The sequence below is a fragment of the Kogia breviceps genome, chromosome 5 (genome assembly GCF_026419965.1).
Source record: "Kogia breviceps isolate mKogBre1 chromosome 5, mKogBre1 haplotype 1, whole genome shotgun sequence".
Classification (NCBI taxonomy): Eukaryota; Metazoa; Chordata; class Mammalia; order Artiodactyla; family Physeteridae; genus Kogia; species Kogia breviceps.
This window is the reverse complement of record NC_081314.1, coordinates 17992045-18008866: the sequence shown is the minus strand read 5'-3', so window position 1 is coordinate 18008866 and position 16822 is coordinate 17992045. Positions and strand designations below refer to the sequence as shown.

The 16822-nt window shown below is 44.4% G+C and overlaps 1 protein-coding gene across 10 annotated transcripts in view; it reads left to right on the top strand.

Moving 5' to 3' along the window:
- The first annotated feature begins 11053 nt into the window (after window positions 1-11053).
- PCCB (propionyl-CoA carboxylase subunit beta) overlaps window positions 11054-16822 on the top strand; it is a 142329-nt gene continuing 136560 nt past the window's right edge. For 9 of the 10 annotated variants that reach the window (XM_067033736.1, XM_067033738.1, XM_067033735.1 and 6 more), the window contains exons 1-3: window positions 11060-11277; window positions 13750-13869; window positions 14859-14927. In XM_067033736.1, coding sequence (XP_066889837.1) covers window positions 11092-11277; window positions 13750-13869; window positions 14859-14927 — 375 coding nt within the window. In that variant the 5' untranslated portion in view covers window positions 11060-11091. Of the gene's footprint in view, window positions 11278-13749; window positions 13870-14858; window positions 14928-16822 lie in introns of all 10 variants that reach the window. The other variant, XM_059065091.2, reaches the window with a different exon arrangement.

The window sequence follows — 16822 nt, the reverse complement described above, 5'->3', positions numbered from 1 at the left end:
AAAAGAAAAAGAAGTGAGGAGAAGCCACTAATTAAAAGAAATATTTCTTACTCCAGTACCATGACTCTTGTCTTAGAATTTTCTGAACAGTTGGAAGAGGGCTAGAAAGGAGGAGGATGAGGGGAAATGAAAGAATATTTCTTGTATCATGGCTACATTTTAATTTAAATGCAACCCAGTATCCAGAAATGGGGAGAATCATTAAGACTCTTTTGTTTGAAATGGAAAAGGCCATCCTCAAGGGTAGTAGAATCAGTATACTCAGAAAGCAATACTGGAACTGTTCTTGTGAGCTCAAGGACTCTTTCTTCGAATCTACATCATTTTTCTTATCTTCTACCATTCCAGTTGGATGTCTGTACCCAGTATACCATAGCTCTGAACACATACATCCCAAACCCATTGCCAGGTATAAATGCAGATAGAATTGGAGTGTAATGTGGGTGGGAAGGGCGAAGTTAGCGAAACCTGAATAAATAATTTTAATGCAACTGATCAAGAAGGTACTGTCATAGAAGTAGGGACAAACCATGGGAACACAAAAGAAAAATGTAGTAATTTTGTGGGATGGAAATCATGTTGGATATTAGAAGGAAGGGAACTAAGGCCATCAGGAAAAGCAAGAAGGGGAAGGGAGTGTTCTTAGAGAAAGTTAAGGCTATCTAGTGGGCCAGGTGGAGGGGGTAGGAGAAAGCCCCAAGCAAAAGACTGAACTGGTAGAGGAGAGAAAAGGGAAAGCCATCAGCAGCCTAAGTGGCAGATTTTTGCTTCACAGGGCTGAACAAGGTGGGAGATTGAGAGGTGGAAGTACAAAAGGGACAGGTTGCTGAGCGGAGCACTGAGGGAAAGCAGAAGCAAAGAGGTAAGAAGACAGAGAACTGGTTAGGGAATAAGAATCACTAAGAATCATAAGCCTCTTTTTGTTGAGAAAGACAAGGACCTTTAGGATAGAGGGACCAGGGCAGCATGTTCAATGGCGGCAGGAACAACATAAATGATTCAAGCCAGAGCTAAGATTCCAAACTGAAGTCTGCTAATGGGACACTTTCTGCAACCCAGGTAACCAGAGAAAGTGTAAGGCTCTCTTACACAGATATCACCAATAAAAGGTAGAAATTGATAAAAGCTATAAATTAGGAACAAAAAGCAGATGGGAGTTTAGAGAAAGAAGAGGTTGCTTATAATGGGAAATTGTGGAAATGTTTTGTGGAAGAAATGGTGTTTGAAACTGGAGGCATTAGATTTGGACATGCAGAGATAGCATTGAGAACAGCAAGGCAAGAATCTTCAGTGACCTAGTGTAGTGTTGGGAATGATGTCCCCCCAAAAGGTATGTCCAAGCCCTAACTCCTGGCACCTTTGTGAATGTGACCTTACTTGGAAATAGATCTTTGCATATGTAATCTTGTTATTGATCTGGAGATGAAGTCATCCTGGATTTAGGGTGGGCCCTAAATCCAATGACTGGTACCCTAACAAGAAAAGGAAGAGGGAGATCACAGACAAGGAGACACAGGGAAGAAGCCCATGTGAAGATGGAGATTGGAGTGATGCTACCACAACCTTAGGAACACCAGGGCATGGACCAGATTCATTATGAAGAAAGGGTATGGGAAATGTAGGAGGAAAGGGGTGGTAGAGAGAACCTCCGGGTTCCAGGTCCTGGAAGTGGAACAACCAGGAACCACCAGAAGCTGGGAGAGACAAGAAAAGATTCTCCTCTAGAGCCTTTGAAGGCAGATTGTCCCTGCTGACACCATAATTTTGGTCTCTTGTCCTCCAGAACTGTGAGAAAACAAATTTCTGTTGTTTTAAGGCACCAATTTTGTGGCAATAGGTTGCGGCAGCTCTAGGAAACTAATGTACCTGGTATGATTTTTCTGACTTCTTCCGGCAACTGTGGGCAGTCTGTGGGCAGAATCAGAGTGACCCAAAGGAAGCAGTGACCCAGGGTTGGGCCTTGGCATGGTGATCTTTTTCTAAATTTTAAAATAAATATTTATTTATTTTGCTGTGCCGAATCTTAGTTGCAACACGTGGGATCTTCACTGTGGCATGCAGGATCTTGCGGCATGTGGGATCTATTTCCCTGATCAGGGATGGAACCCTGGTGCCCTGCATTGGCAGTGCAGAGTCTTAGCCACTGGACCACCAGGGAGGTCCTGACATGGTGATCGTGATGGAAAGGAGTTGAGGGAGGCTAGAGTAGGTAGAGTTTAAATAGTTATACTGTGGGAATTAAAAGGTTCTATTGAGGGAATGGACCAGATTCAGTATGAAGAATGGGTGTTGGGGGAAGGTAGGAGGAAAGGGGTGGTAGAGAGAACCTCCGGGTTCCAGGTTCTGGAAGTGGAGCAATTCTTGGTGATTACAAGGCCCAGCTTGTGGGTGGCTGAAGTGGGACAGAGCTGAAGGCCCTTCTTGTTGAGGAAGCTGAGGCATTCTCAGGCCAGGTAGCCAGAAGATATTGGTATAAAGGCTGAATGAACTCTCTGAGAATAGTGGTGGAAGGCAGGTGTGATGGTTAATTTGATGCGTGAACCTAATTATGTTTAGGCTAAGGGATGCCCAGAGAGCTGCTAAACATGATTTCTGGGTGTGTCTGTGAGGGTGTCTCTAGAAGAGGTTTGTATTTGATTGAGTATACTGGGTAAAAAAGGACCATCTTCACCAATGTGGGTGAGGATAGTCCAATCCATTGGGGGCCTGAGTAGGTCAAAAAGGCAGAGGAAGGCCAAATTCCCTGTCTCTGTTTGAGCTGAGACATCCATTTTCTCCTGCCCTAGGACATCTGCGTTCCTGATTCTAGGGCTTTTGGACTCAGATGGAGACTTACATCATTCACACTCCAGCCTCCTTTTCTCAGACTTTTGGACTCAAACTGAATTGCACAACAGGCTTTCATGGTTCTCCATCTTTCTTTCTTTTTTTAAAAATAAGACCATATAATCTTTAATATTCATTGATACACGTGTAAACATGCTATAAACTATGAATATTATAGAGTGTTTTCTTTTTCAATTGAGATATAATTGACATATAACATTATATTATTTTCAGGTGTACAACATAATGATTCTATATTTGTATATATTGTAGAATGGTCACCACAACAAATCTAGTTAACATACATCACCATACATAGTCACAATTTTTTTTTCTTATGATGAGAACTTTTAAGATCTACTCTCTTAGCAACTTTCAAATATGAAATACAGTATTATTAACTATAATCACCATACTGGACATTACATTCCCATGACTTATTTATTTTATTCCTGGAAATTTGTACCTTTTGACAGCCTTCACCAATTTTGCCCCCCCTTCTGTCTCTGGCAACCACCTATCTGAACTTTTTTTTTTTTTAAGATTCCACATATAAATGAGATCAAACAGTATTTGTCTTTCTCTGACTGACTTATTTCACTTAGCATAAAACCCTTAAGGTCCACCCATTGCAAGATTTCGTTCTTCCTCATGCCTGAATAATATTCACATATATATATAATATACATATATAATATAATATTTTATTTATCCATTTATCAATTGGTAGACACTTAGGCAGTTTCCATCTGCCTAAGGTAGTTTGGCTATTGTAAATGATGCTTCATTGAACATGGTGGTACATATACCTTTTCAAATTAGTGTTTTCATTTTCTCTGGATAAATACCCAGAAGTGGAATTGCTAGATCACGTGGCAGTTCTATTTTTAGTTTTTTGAGGAATCTCCATACTGTTTTCCATAGTGGCTGTATCAATTTACATTCCTACCAAGAGTGCACAAGTGTTCCCTTTTCTCCACATCCTCACTAACACTTGTTATTTCTTAACTTTTTGGTAATAGCCGTTCTAACAGGTGTGAGGCTAAAACCTCATTGTGGCTTTGATTTGCATTTCCCTGATGATTAGTGACGTTGAGCATCCTTCCATGTACCCATTAATCATTTGTATGTTTTCTTTGAAAAAATGTCTATTCAGATCCTCTGTCCATTTTTTAATCAGATTATTATTATTTTGCTGTTGAGTTATGAGTTCTTGCTCTCTATTTTTTTAATATTCATGTTATTTTATTGTTTAAAAATTCCATCCATCCTTTAATATTCATTGCAAATACTGACTCCTCCATTTTTTTTTTTTTTTTTTTGCTGTACACGGGCCCCTCACTGGTGTGGCCTCTCGTGTTGCGGAGCACAGGCTCCGGACGCGCAGGCTTAGCGGCCAAGGTTCACGGGCCTAGCCGCTCCACGGCACATGGGATCATCCCGGACCGGGGCACGAACCCGAATCCGCTGCATCGGCAGGCGGACTCTCAAACACTGCGCCACCAGGGAAGCCCGACTCCTCCATTTTTTAAAAAAAAATTATTTATTTTATTTATTTATTTTTGGCTGCATTGGGTCTTTGTTGTTGTGCGCGGGCTTTTTCTAGTTGTGGCGAGTGGGGGCTACTCTTTGTTGCGGTGCGTGGGCTTCTCATTGCAGTGGCTTCTCTTGTTGCGAAGCACAGGCTCTAGGTGCATGGGCTTTAGCAGTTCTGGCTCACGGGCTCTAGAGCGCAGGCTCAGTAATTGTGGCTCAGGGGCTTAGTTACTCTGCAGCATGTGGGATCTTCCCGGAACAGGGATCAAACCTGTCTTCCCTGCATTGGCAGGCGGATTCTTTTTTTTTTTTTTTTTGGTACGCGGGCCTCTCCCGCTGCGGAGCGCAGGCTCCGGAGGCGCAGGCCCAGCGGCCATGGCTCACGGGCCCAGCCGCTCCGCGGCATGTGGGATCCTCCCGGATCGGGGCACGAACCCGCGTCCCCTGCATCGGCAGGCGGACTCTCAACCACTGCGCCACCAGGGAAGCCCATGGCAGGCGGATTCTTAACCACTGTGCCACCAGGGAAGTCCCTCTCTATATATTTTGGATGTTAACCCCTTATCAGATATATGTTTTGCAAATATTTTCTCTCATTCAGTTGGTTGCCTTTTCATTTTGTTGATTTCTTTTTCAGTGCAGAAGCTTTTTAGTCTGACGTAGCCCCACCTGTTTATTTTTGCTTTAGTTGCCTTTGTATTTTGTGTCAAATCCAAAAAATCATTGCCAAGATCAATGTCAAGGAGCTTACTGCCTATGTTTTCTTTTAGAAGTATTGTGGTTTCAGTTCTTACAGTGAAGTCTTGAATCCATTTAGAGTTAATTTTTGTGTATGGTGTAAGGTAGTGGTCTAGTTTCATTCTTTTGCATGTGGGTATCCAGTTTTCCCAACACTGTTTATTGAAGAGACTGTTCTTTCCCCATTGCATATTCTTGGTTCCTTTATTATAAATTAATTGATCACATATGTGGGGTTTATTTGTTGGCTGTTGATTCTGTTCCATTTATCTACACTTTTTTTTTTTTTTTTTTTTTTTTTTTTGCGATACGCGGCCCTCTCACTGTTGTGGCCTCTCCCGTTGCGGAGCACAGGCTCCGGAGGCGCAGGCTCAGCGGCCATGGCTCACGGGCCCAGCCGCTCCGCGGCATGTGGGATCTTCCCAGACCGGGGCAAGAACCAGTGTCCCCTGCATCGGCAGGCGGATTCTCAACCACTGTGCCACCAGGGAAGCCCTACACGTTTGTTTTTAAGTCAATACTATACTGTTTTGATTACTATAGCTTTTTAATAAAGTTTGAAGTCAGGAGCACAATGACTCCAGCTTTGCTCTTCTTTCTCAAGATTGCTTTGGCTACTGGGGTCTTTTGTGGTTCCATGCAAATTTTAGGATTGTTTGTTCTATTTCTGTGAAAAATGTAATTGGAATTTTGATAGGGATTGTGTTGAATCTATAGATTGCTTTGGGTAGTATGAATATTTTAACAACATTAATTCTTTCAATCTATGAGTGTGGAATATCTTTCCATTAATTTGTGTCTTTTTCAGTTTCTTTCATTAATATCTTATCTTTTTCAATGTACAGGTCTTTTACCTCCTTGGTTAAATTTATTCCCAGGTATCTATGTATGTATGTATGTATATATGTACGTATTTATTTATTTATTTATTGGCTGCAGCACACAGCATGTGGGATTTTCCCTGACCCGGGATCGAACTCGTGCCCCCTGCAGTAGAAGTGCAGAGTCTTAAACACTGGACCACCAGGGAAATCCTATTTCCAGGTATTTTATTCTTTTTGATGCAATTGTAAATGGGTTGTTATCTTAATTTTTCTTTCTGATAACTTATTAGTTTAAAGAAATGCAACACATTTTTGCACATTGATTTTGTACCTTTCAACTTTGCTGAATTCATTTATTAGCTCTAACGTTTTTCTGGTTGAGTCTTTAGTGTTTTCCATATATAATATTTTATTTGCAAATAGTGACAGCTTTACTTCCTTTCTAATTTGGATGCCTTTTTTTTTTCTTGCCTAATTGCTCTGGTCCATCTTGCAGACAGTAGATAGTGGGACTTCTCCTCCATAACCACATGAGCCAATTCTTTTTTTAAAAATTAATTTTATTGTAGTACATTTACAATGTCATGTTTAATTTCTGCTGTACACTAAAGTGACTCAGTTATGCATACATGTATTCTTTTTCATATTCTTTTCCATTATGGTTTATCACAGGATATTGAATATATTGATAGTTCCCTGTGCTATACAGCAGGACCTTGTTGTTTATCCATTCTAAATATAATAGTTTGCATTTGCTAATCTCAAACTACCAATCCTTCCCTCTGCCACCCATACCCTTGGCAACCACAAGTCTGTTCTCTATATTTGTGAGTCTGTTTTTGTTTCATAGATATGTTCATTTGTGTCATATTTTAGATTCCACATATAAGTGATATCATATGGTATTTGTCTTTCTCTTTCTGACTTACATCACTTAATATGATAATCTCTAGGTCCATCCTTGTTGCTGCAAATGACATTATTTCATTCTTTTTATTTTATTTATTTATTTTTTTATTCCATTCTTTTTAATGGCTGAGTAATATTCCATTGTGTATATATACACCACATCTTTTTTTTGTTTGTTTTCGGTATGTGGGCCTCTTATTGTTGTGGCCTCTCCCCTTGTGGAGCACAGGCTCCGAACGCGCAGGCTCAGCGGCCATGGCTCACGGGCCCAGCCACTCCGTGGTATGTGGGATCTTCCCAGACAGGGGCACAAACCCGTGTCCCCTGCATCGGCAGGTGGACTCTCAACCACTGCACCACCAGGGAAGCCCCACATCTTCTTTATCCATTCATCTGTCACGAAACATTTAGGTTGTTTCCATGTCTTGGCTATTGTAAATAGTGCTTCTATGAACATAGGGGTGTATGTATCTTTTCAGATTATAGTTTTGTCTGGGTATATGCCCAGGAGTGGGATTGTTGGATCACATGGCAACTTTATTTTTAGTTTTTTGAGGAACCTCCAAATTGTTCTCCATAGTGGCTGTACTAACTCACATTCCCATCAACAGTGTAAGAGGGTTCCTTTTTCTCCACACCCTTTCCAGCATTTGTTATTTGTAGACTTTTAATGATGGCCATTCTGACTGGTGTGAGGTGGTACCTCATTGCTGTTTTGAGCCATTCTTATAATAAACCTCTCTATCTATCTATCTATCTATCATCTATCATTTATCACCTAAAAGTTCTGTTTCTTTGGAGAACCCTAACCCTGACTAATACAGCAGGAAAGAGGGAAAAAGTGAGCCCGACATAGACATCATGAGAGAAGGGAGAGGAGGGTGTGTTGTGGAGGTCAGGGAATGCTGAAGCTGGTACCAACAGATGGCAAAAACTTCAAAGGGGGACTTCCCTGGTGGTCCAGTGGTTAAGAATCCACCTTCCAATGCAGGGGACGTGGGTTTGATCCCTGGTCAGGGAACTAAGATCCCACATGCCACAGGGCAACTAAGCCCACACACCACAACTACTGAGCCGACACACAACTAGAGAACCCACGTGCCACAACTACAGAGCCCATGTACTCTGGAGCCCATGCGCCACAACTAGAGAGAAGCCCATGTGCCGCAACTAGAGAGAAGTCCTTGAGCCACAACTAGAGAAACCTGCACGCCGCAACTAGAGAAGCCCGCATGCTGCAACTAAGACCTGATGCAGCCCCCCCCCCAAAAAAAAAACTTCAAAGCAAGAGCAGCTCAGCAAGGGTGGAAGGGATGTCTGGAATTGCCTCTGGAAAAAAGGATAGGGCAGTTCTGTTCATTTCCCACAGAGCCCAAGGAGCCAGAAAAGACAAAGATTTTCCAAGATGGTGTGAAAAATGTGTGTGGTCTGGGGAAAACCAGGTTCCACATCTCGATAACAATTTTAACTGGAATTTAAGCCAGGTCTCTTGTAACCCAATCTTAGTAGCCAAAGAAACACAGTTCAGGGGAAAAAAATGTGAATTTAAAATACTTCTTTTTTTTTCCTTCAGAAGGAGAAGTGCATTCATAACGCACAAGAAACGTTTAAAAAATCCTCTCTCCCCACGTGGATGGTAGCTGCTCTCCAAAATTTCCTCTAACACTCTTTATTCCTACCACGCAAACCTCACTAAGGTGAGAAGACACCAGTACTGCACTACACCTAATTGACGGAGAGCTCTGGCCTTTATTCTGAAATTAACTGCTGAATTTGCACTGAGGCCACGACTCTCACAGGCTGCTCCCATCCAATCAGGGGCAGAAATATTTTGGCTCCAGGACTTAACAGCCTTGTTGAACTTTCCTTAAAACTGCATAGTAGTCTAAAAAGCTCCTAGTCACCCTTCTTCCTTCTCTTTCTCCTTGATTGGGGTTCAGAGTTGGATTGCAACCTGACTGATAGTTCTCCCAGCCTCTCCCAGGTTTTGCTCTGTTTTCTCTCACAGGTGGTCCCCTAACTGATTTCTTACATGTTTAATTCCCTTCTTGGCAGCTACTTCTCTGAAGATTCAGACTAACACACTCTCCTAAATATGGCATCTCTTCCAAATTTTACTCCTTCCTTCTATTTCACCCATTTTTGCTGACAGTGGTCACTGACAAGAATAGGATGGCCAGATCAGGGTGACTCCTGTCTTGAAGTGTAGAAATAACTCAGACATAGTAATTCAGTGAAGGGGCACTAGGGACAGGAAAATAGGCCAGAGCATGTAAGGATTCCAAAGGGCAATTGTTGGGTAAATAAATCCTCCTCCTCCTCCTCCCACCTACCCTAGGCTGGGTCTTGCATCTGAAGTAGGAGAAATAACATGATAGATCTTTAGAATTCTGTATTGAGCAACCATGGGTGGGGCACTAGTACAGCAAAAAAGAAGACTGGGAGGAGAAAGAAGGGGAGGGAAAGAGAACTACCTGGAGGGAGCACTTAGGTTCGGTCTAAGAGTTGTTTCTGGATCCCTTCTGTGCTGGGCTTTCTGCTAAATGCTGGTTACTCAAAGTTAAATAAGAACAAAATCTTCCTTGCTTCCTGAGGGACTGATAGTTTCCCTAACCCAGGCAGACGGAGGATCAGTGTAGACTGCCTTGAGGAAATAACCTGAGTAGAGCCTGGAAGGATGAATAGGCATAGGAGAAAACATGCTATTGTCTATTTGCTAACCCAGTTCAATTCCACAAATACATTCTGAAGGCTTCCTGTGTGTTGCGCCTTGTTCCAGGTGCAAGGGCCACAGTGGTGAGCAAGCTGCCACAGTCCCTGCCCTCTGGCTTGGGAATTTAATTGGGAAGAGTTCTAAACAATGTTAACACCATGTGAGATGTGCCACAGGAGAGGGATCTGCAGAGCATCTTAGGACAAAGGAGTTCCAATGCCCCAAACCGGATCAAGTCCCAATGTCTGAATATGGCAAAATTCTTCACACTGTAACTACATCCTTGCTTTTCAGGCTCATGTACCACCATTCTCCCCAAAGCTGGGGCCTCAACCATGTGTGTGAATCTGAACAGGCCATTATTCCTGGCATGCAGCTACCTTCTCAGAGATAACTCTCCTTTACACGCCCAGCCTTGCCTAAATTCTCCCCTGTGCTACCAGGCTGCTCCTTTGTCTACCTCTCTAGATTGGAAAGGTCCTTACAGCAGGGACCCAGATGCAGGGCCAAGAGCATCTACTACGGAGTCAGAGAGATGCAGGTGGGCTTTGTCCAGCCACATGCCTTCAAGCCTTAGACCCTCAGCTTCACTGCATATGTAGGTGAACAATTCCTACTCCAGGAAAGTAATTAAGTACTAGTGGTTAATTCTTGGCACATAGCAGCTGCTCAAAAATGTTTGCTAAATTGAGTTCTATTAACGTTAAAGTCTCAGGCCAGAGTTTGGACTTTACGAAGGCTCTCGCTGTGAGCTGGAGCTCGGCGGGGTTAATGATCAACTTTATCAGTTTTCTGTGGCTAAGGATGTGAAATATACACCTTGTTCTTTGCTTTGAAGAGCTGTTAGCTGGGGAAACAGATGGACAAGCTCCCAACAGTTCAGTTCTAAATCCCTAGAGCAGTGGTTCTCAAACTCGAGCAAGCATCAAAATCACCTACAGGCCATCTGTTGAAACAGATTGCTGGCAACACCCCCAGAATTTCTGATTCAGTAGGTCTTAGATGGAGCCTGAGAATTTGAAAGTTTGCATTTCCAACTCGCTTTCAGGTGATGCTGAAGCCTGGTGCTAAGTGGTACATAATACGTCTGTGTTTGAATCCTGGTTTCACTGCATCTCTAGTCTTGGCTGATCAAATCACTCTACCTCTCTGGGCTTCATTTGCTACATCTGTGAAATCAGGATAGTAAGCTAATGCAGGTAAATGCTTAAACAACACTTGGTACAGTGTTCAACAAACGTTGGTTAACTTTATTTTCTAAAGAAACTGGGAGGACAAAACTAGGGGTCTAGGTAGCCAGAGAAAAGCAAGGGCTAAGTCGCTCCTCTGTGCAGCCCGGCGGGCACAACATCGGTTGACCAGTCCCACACATCTCAGGGTGACGCCCTAGCGCTGCCCCGGGTCTCGAGCTCTCCGGCCTTTCTGCTAAACGCGCTCCGCATTCCAGCCCACAGGCTCCCTACCTCCCGCCGACGCTGCGCAGGCGCAGACCCCGCGATGCGCACAAAACGCACATGCGCACTCAGGTGCGCTGGTAAAGCAAAAATGGCGGCGGCGGCGATACGCGTGGCGGCACCTGCAATCAGGCTCAGTGCTGTGGTGAGAAGTCTCCGGGCCGCGGTGCGCAGCGTGTGCACTCAGCCTGTGTCCGTTAATGAGCGCATCGAGAACAAGCGTCAAGCCGCACTACTGGGAGGAGGGCAGCGCCGCATCGACGCGCAGCATAAGCGAGTGAGTCCTAAAGGGGCCCAGACCAGCCCGCTTCCGGCGGTCGCGACCTATCACAGCGTGCGTGGCTCGCGGCGTACGGGGCCTCCCAGCCAATCCGCGCGATGCCGCGAGGGGAGGGGCGGAGCCGAGGACGTTCACCTTGTGAGCTTGTTGCCTTTCACTGGGGCAGGTAAAATCAGGACAAGCACCGTTGTGCTTTGTGACTGTCTGCTTTCACTTTGGAATTTTAGACGGGTCTGGCTGGGCTCCAGCGGCTTACCAGTTAACAACTATGAACTTTTGGACAAGTTACTCCTTTGGAGTCAATTTATTCTAAATAGAAGATGGTAATAATTCTCCCCTTGTAATCTTACTGGAATAAGATAGTGAAGCAATGATAGGCACTTAATTAAAAAAAAAAAACCTTGTTCTTCTCATGCCGCATGAAAGAGTGGTGATAGGTTCTTGCTCCATTACGGAAGCAGAAAAATTAAGGCGTTTGGAAGGGGAAGTTACATGGGCAAACTCACATTCACCTGGGGTGGCTGTGTGGTGTGCGCAGGGAACTTGTGGAAACTCTGCCCCCCGAATGCCAGCCGAACCTCCTTTAGGGATCAGCGTGCTTGCTGGGTAGGAAAGACACCTTCGGAAGCAGTTGTTTTTTCCTGGGGGTGCTCAGGTTACTCTGAGAGTTTGGCTGGAGTGAGCAGCTGAGGCACTGCCACCCACTGCCCGGGGTACTGCGAGGCCCAGATCGGTGACTTGGGACTTGAAACGAGGCTCGCTCAGTGCGTCCCGGACACGTGTGAGTCTGGCCTGATGTGCTGGATGGGTTAAATAACCAACCTGGAAGATGCAAAAGTGAAATTTTTAGAGGCGAAGGACACTGAGGCATAAATTTACAGGCGTGGGGGTAGTGGGGTCTTTAGTGAGGACATTTGCACTGGCCCTTTATTAACCCTAATTTGAGTGTTAATTTAAATGTTGTAAATGCCCATTTGACAAGAGCCTGAAGGTGACAGTTCTTTTTTGCCATTTGGGAGTGAGATGTAAATTTGGTTGACAGTGTGTGGTGCCCAGAGTGCTTTTCCTCCCTCCTCTGAGGTCCCTGGGGTGGCAGTGTCTCTGGGTGGCAGTGTCTGGGGTGAGGGAACTTTATTATTATTAGTTTTTGGCTGCATTGAGCAGCATGCGGGATGTTAGTTTCCCAACCAGGGATCGAATGGGTGCCCCCTGCAGTGGAAGCGGGGATTCTTAACCACTGGACCTCCAGGGAAGTTCTGGGAGGGAACTTTAGATTATCCTCTGGAAAGGCCTGTCAGTGCTCCCTGCGCTCTTCCTGTTGGGGCCCATGGCTCAATATCCCTCCCTGGAACATCATCCCACCCATTTCCAGGCAGATCTTACTGGATTTAGATGCAGCCTCCAGAAACTGTTTTTCTCTAGCCAAGGCTGACTTGGTCAGGAGGCTTACTTGGTTTAAATCTCCTATTCCATACCCTTTTACACAATATTTGGACTACTTCCATAGGATAGATTCCCAGAAATTGAATTACTGGGTCAAAAGATACGAATATTTTTAACACTGATATATATTGCCAAATTGCTTTCTTGAAAACTTATTTTATTTTACACAGTAGTGTAGAGGATTACCTTTTTGTTTTAATACCACCCCACTGGCTTTGGCTTCCTTCTTAAGGGGAAAATAAAGCTAGTTAGAGGTTTTTTTTTGTTTGTTTGTTTTTTTTAACGGGGTTCGGGGATGGACAATGGGCCCGCTTATTGGTCTTGGTCTAAGGGCTTGGGAGCCCAAGCAATGGAGGCTCTTGACAGGTTGAGGTCTCCAACCTCACCCCCCCTCAAGTGAGCTCTTTAGCACTCTCTGTCCAACTCTTTTTCTACTAAGCCACTCTCTGCTGTGGGGTTGTCTGTGTATCACAGAGTCACTGTCGGGGTAGGGTCCCTAAGCAGGGCCCCCAATGTAGGAGAAGACCCTGGAGGAGGCAAGAGAAGAACCAGGAAGTGTCCTTGGGGCTGGACCCTAGTGAGGTGAGCTTCTGTGGGGTTCCTTAGAAGAAGCTTGTGAACCTGGGGGTGTAGCCTTAGACCCTTCGTGAAGCCTGCTTTAGTTTTCTATCTCCTGCTTCTCCATTCTCCTTTTTACTCCTCCTTGGGTCTTCAGTAAATGTTTGTAGAACTCGTTGTCTTGTTCCAGGGTCAGGCTGTCCTTACCCCCACTTCTCCTCTCTGCTTTTTCCTCCTACTCCCTTAATTTGCTTCCACAGTTAGTGGCTCCTGGAACAGCCGGTCTGCCCTGATTTCCTTACTGGCTGAATTCTACTGATAACACCTTTCTCTTGGGCAGGTTTATGGAATAGAGGCTTTCACATGGGGTGATGGCAGAAACTAGTCCTCCTGGCCCTCCCATGAGCACTCCTTGCTTACTGACTTTTGCCTATGATGACATCACTGAGCGATTTTTTTGCATTTTAGGGAAAGCTAACAGCCAGAGAGCGGATCAGTCTCTTGCTGGACCCTGGCAGTTTTGTTGAGAGCGACATGTTTGTGGAACACAGATGTGCAGATTTTGGAATGGCTGCTGATAAGAATAAGGTATCTGTTCACAGTGGTGGTGCAAGCCCCAGGTTTCACTTATCAGCTGTGGCCCTGCTGTTCGACACACTAGATTAATGAAGTCCTTTCAGGATTCAGGATGCATTGAAACATTTCCAAGTGTGGGGCCCTGGAATTGCAGAAGTGCCTCTTGAGAAGCACTGCTGGGGCCTCCAGGTTCCCCACTCACCTTTGTCTACAGATGAAGGAATGTGGGTGCACTACTCATACCTCGGGCAGGGTGACTCTGGCCCAACTCCCAGGGCTCCGGTGTGGGTTCACAGTTCTCACTGGTATAGAATGACAAACTTAGAAGGAGAGTTGAGAATTTTTTTGATTGTGTTCTGGTCTGCCTAGGCACCAGGGACCCCTAAAGGCTAACCAGTCGCCTCTTTAAGTTTATGCCTTGGAGTTTTGGAGGTCAGAGTTAACAACACTTGTTCCTTCAGTTGGGTGTTCTCCATGGTGCACAGAGTTCTTTGGACTCTTTTGGTCCATTTATTTTCAAGACTATGATCAAAGATTTGTAACCTTGGCACTAGCTGGCTCCATTTGAGCCATTATGGGCCACACAGTGACTGTCAGAATTCCAAACAAAATGATAGGTTTGCCTTTTTAAGGTTTGGGGGTGGGATGTGTGGCTCTGTAGAAGTTGCCATGTTTTGTTATATATTCTCCTTCCTCCTGTGAGCATTCGGTAGTGGCATCCCTAGGGGGTCCCCTGATTATTCTGCTTTTAGGAAGGAGGGTGAGGCCCAAGACTACAGTGTTCTGTTGATGAAGCAGTAGCCCAGAGCTTGCTGTTGCAGAGCTGAGGGGGGAAGCGGGGATTCCTTCATGTTCTTTATTCATATTGAATTTTAAGGAATTTGGGTGTGGTTTTTTTTTTTTTTTTTTTAGGGGGGAGTCTTTCCTTGGGGCATAACTGCAAAATTAATTAAGAGAAGTATTGGGTTTTCTTAACTTTTATTTTTCTATTTTTCTGCTAGTTTCCTGGAGACAGTGTGGTCACTGGACGGGGCCGAATCAATGGAAGATTGGTTTATGTCTTCAGTCAGGTATTTCATACTCTAATTGGCTGAGGTTTCCTCGAGGCAGAGCCAGGAACAAAATATGTGAGAAGATAACAGTCCTGGGGAATGAAAACTTGCCTGTAATTGGGGCAAGTGAGGGAATTACTTTGTTTCTTTTTTTTTGCGGTACGTGGGCCTCTCACTGTTGTGGCCTCTCCCGTTGCGGAGCACAGGCTCCGGACGCGCAGGCTCAGCGGCCATGGCTCACGGGCCCAGCCGCTCCGCGGCATGTGGGATCTTCCCGGACCCGGGCACGAACCCGTGTCTCCTGCATTGGCAGGCGGATTCTCAACCACTGCGCCACCAGGGAAGCCCTACTTTGTTTCTTAGTGCATATGTCCAGAGTATTACACTATTATAATGTAATAGGGTGTTTTTAATTAGGGAGGAAGACTCCTTAGTCGGTTTGGGGGAGGATCACAGGACAGTAGTCATCTAAGAAGTCGCAGGAACCAGGAGTTTATCCAAGTGAGTGAGATTCCTCTTGGCAGGTTGGGTGTGTGCCGGGAGGGCAGCTGTGTCCTGGGCAGATTGTGTGGACCTGAGGGAGTGCAATGGATGCAGCTTGGGCAGAGGGGATTTGACTCTCAGAGCCACAGGCCCCTTGAGTTTTAGGCTTTCATGAAAGAGTTCAAACAATTTTTGTTAGGCTGCATCAAGACATACAGTTTCTTCACACGGACACCATAGGAGAATGTAGTAGGCAGAATAATGGCCTGCAAATATATCCAAATCCTAATCCCTGAAACCCGTGAATATGTAATTTTACCTGACAAAGGGGAATTAAGCTTGCAGATGGAATTAATGTTACTAATCAGTTGACCTTAAAATAGAATAGCTTGGGTTATCCAGGTGGGCCCAGTGTAATCACAAGGGCCCTTAAAAGTGGGAGAGAGGGCGAAGGGGAGGTCAGAGTAATTCTATGTGAGACTGCCATTGCTGGCTTAGAAGAGGGAGGAAGGAGGTCATGAGGTGAGTAATGTAAATAGATGGTCTCTAGAAGCTGGAAAAGATAAGACAAAGATTCTCCTCTGGAGCCTCCAGAAAGGAGCATAGCCCTGCTAACCTTGATTTTAGCTCACTGAGACCCATGTAGGACTTCTGAATTACAGAACTGTAAGATAATGAATGTGTGTTGTTTCAAGCCACTGAATTTGTGGTAATTTGTTACAGCAGCAGTAGAAAGCTAACACAAAGAACATGTTGTATACTATTTTTTGTTTGATTATTTTTTTCCTCCACTAAGAGAAGGAAATATGTATATAATTCTAAATATTTACTTTCTTTTACAGATCTTAAAGGCATAGAGCTTATTTAGGAACCTAGAATGTTTTCCGGGTTTGAGAGTAAAATAATTATACTTGATTATTTTAAGAGTTATTTAGACAGTACTCATTTGCTAATAGAATTACTTTTAAAATATTTTAAAACTGTGTTATAAATGGGTCTGCCGAATGCCTAACTAGAAGGGATCATCTCTCTTGTTTTGTAATTTATGAGAGCTAGGCAAAGAATTGTATAGAAGGAACCATTAGTAAGATAGCTAGAACAAAGAAGGCTATTGTGTTTCTGGGCACAATGTTCCCTTAACTATTAAGGAGATAACACAAATTCATTGAATTGATGCTTTGGAGCACCTCTTATGCCTGTGGGTTTGGGTGGGAGTGAGGGGGGAGGTGGAGATGACCAAGACAGTTCTTGCCCTGGAGAAGCTAATCATTTTGTGGGTAGAATGGGGCAGAACAGGAGTGGCTACAGTTACCAATAGCCGGTGACAGGTTCTGGGCAAGTGCCATGGGCTCAGGACAAGGGAAGATCACATCCGGATCCAGGAAAGCTTTAGGGAAAATGGGGCATGTGAAGTAGGCCCTGAGGGATAG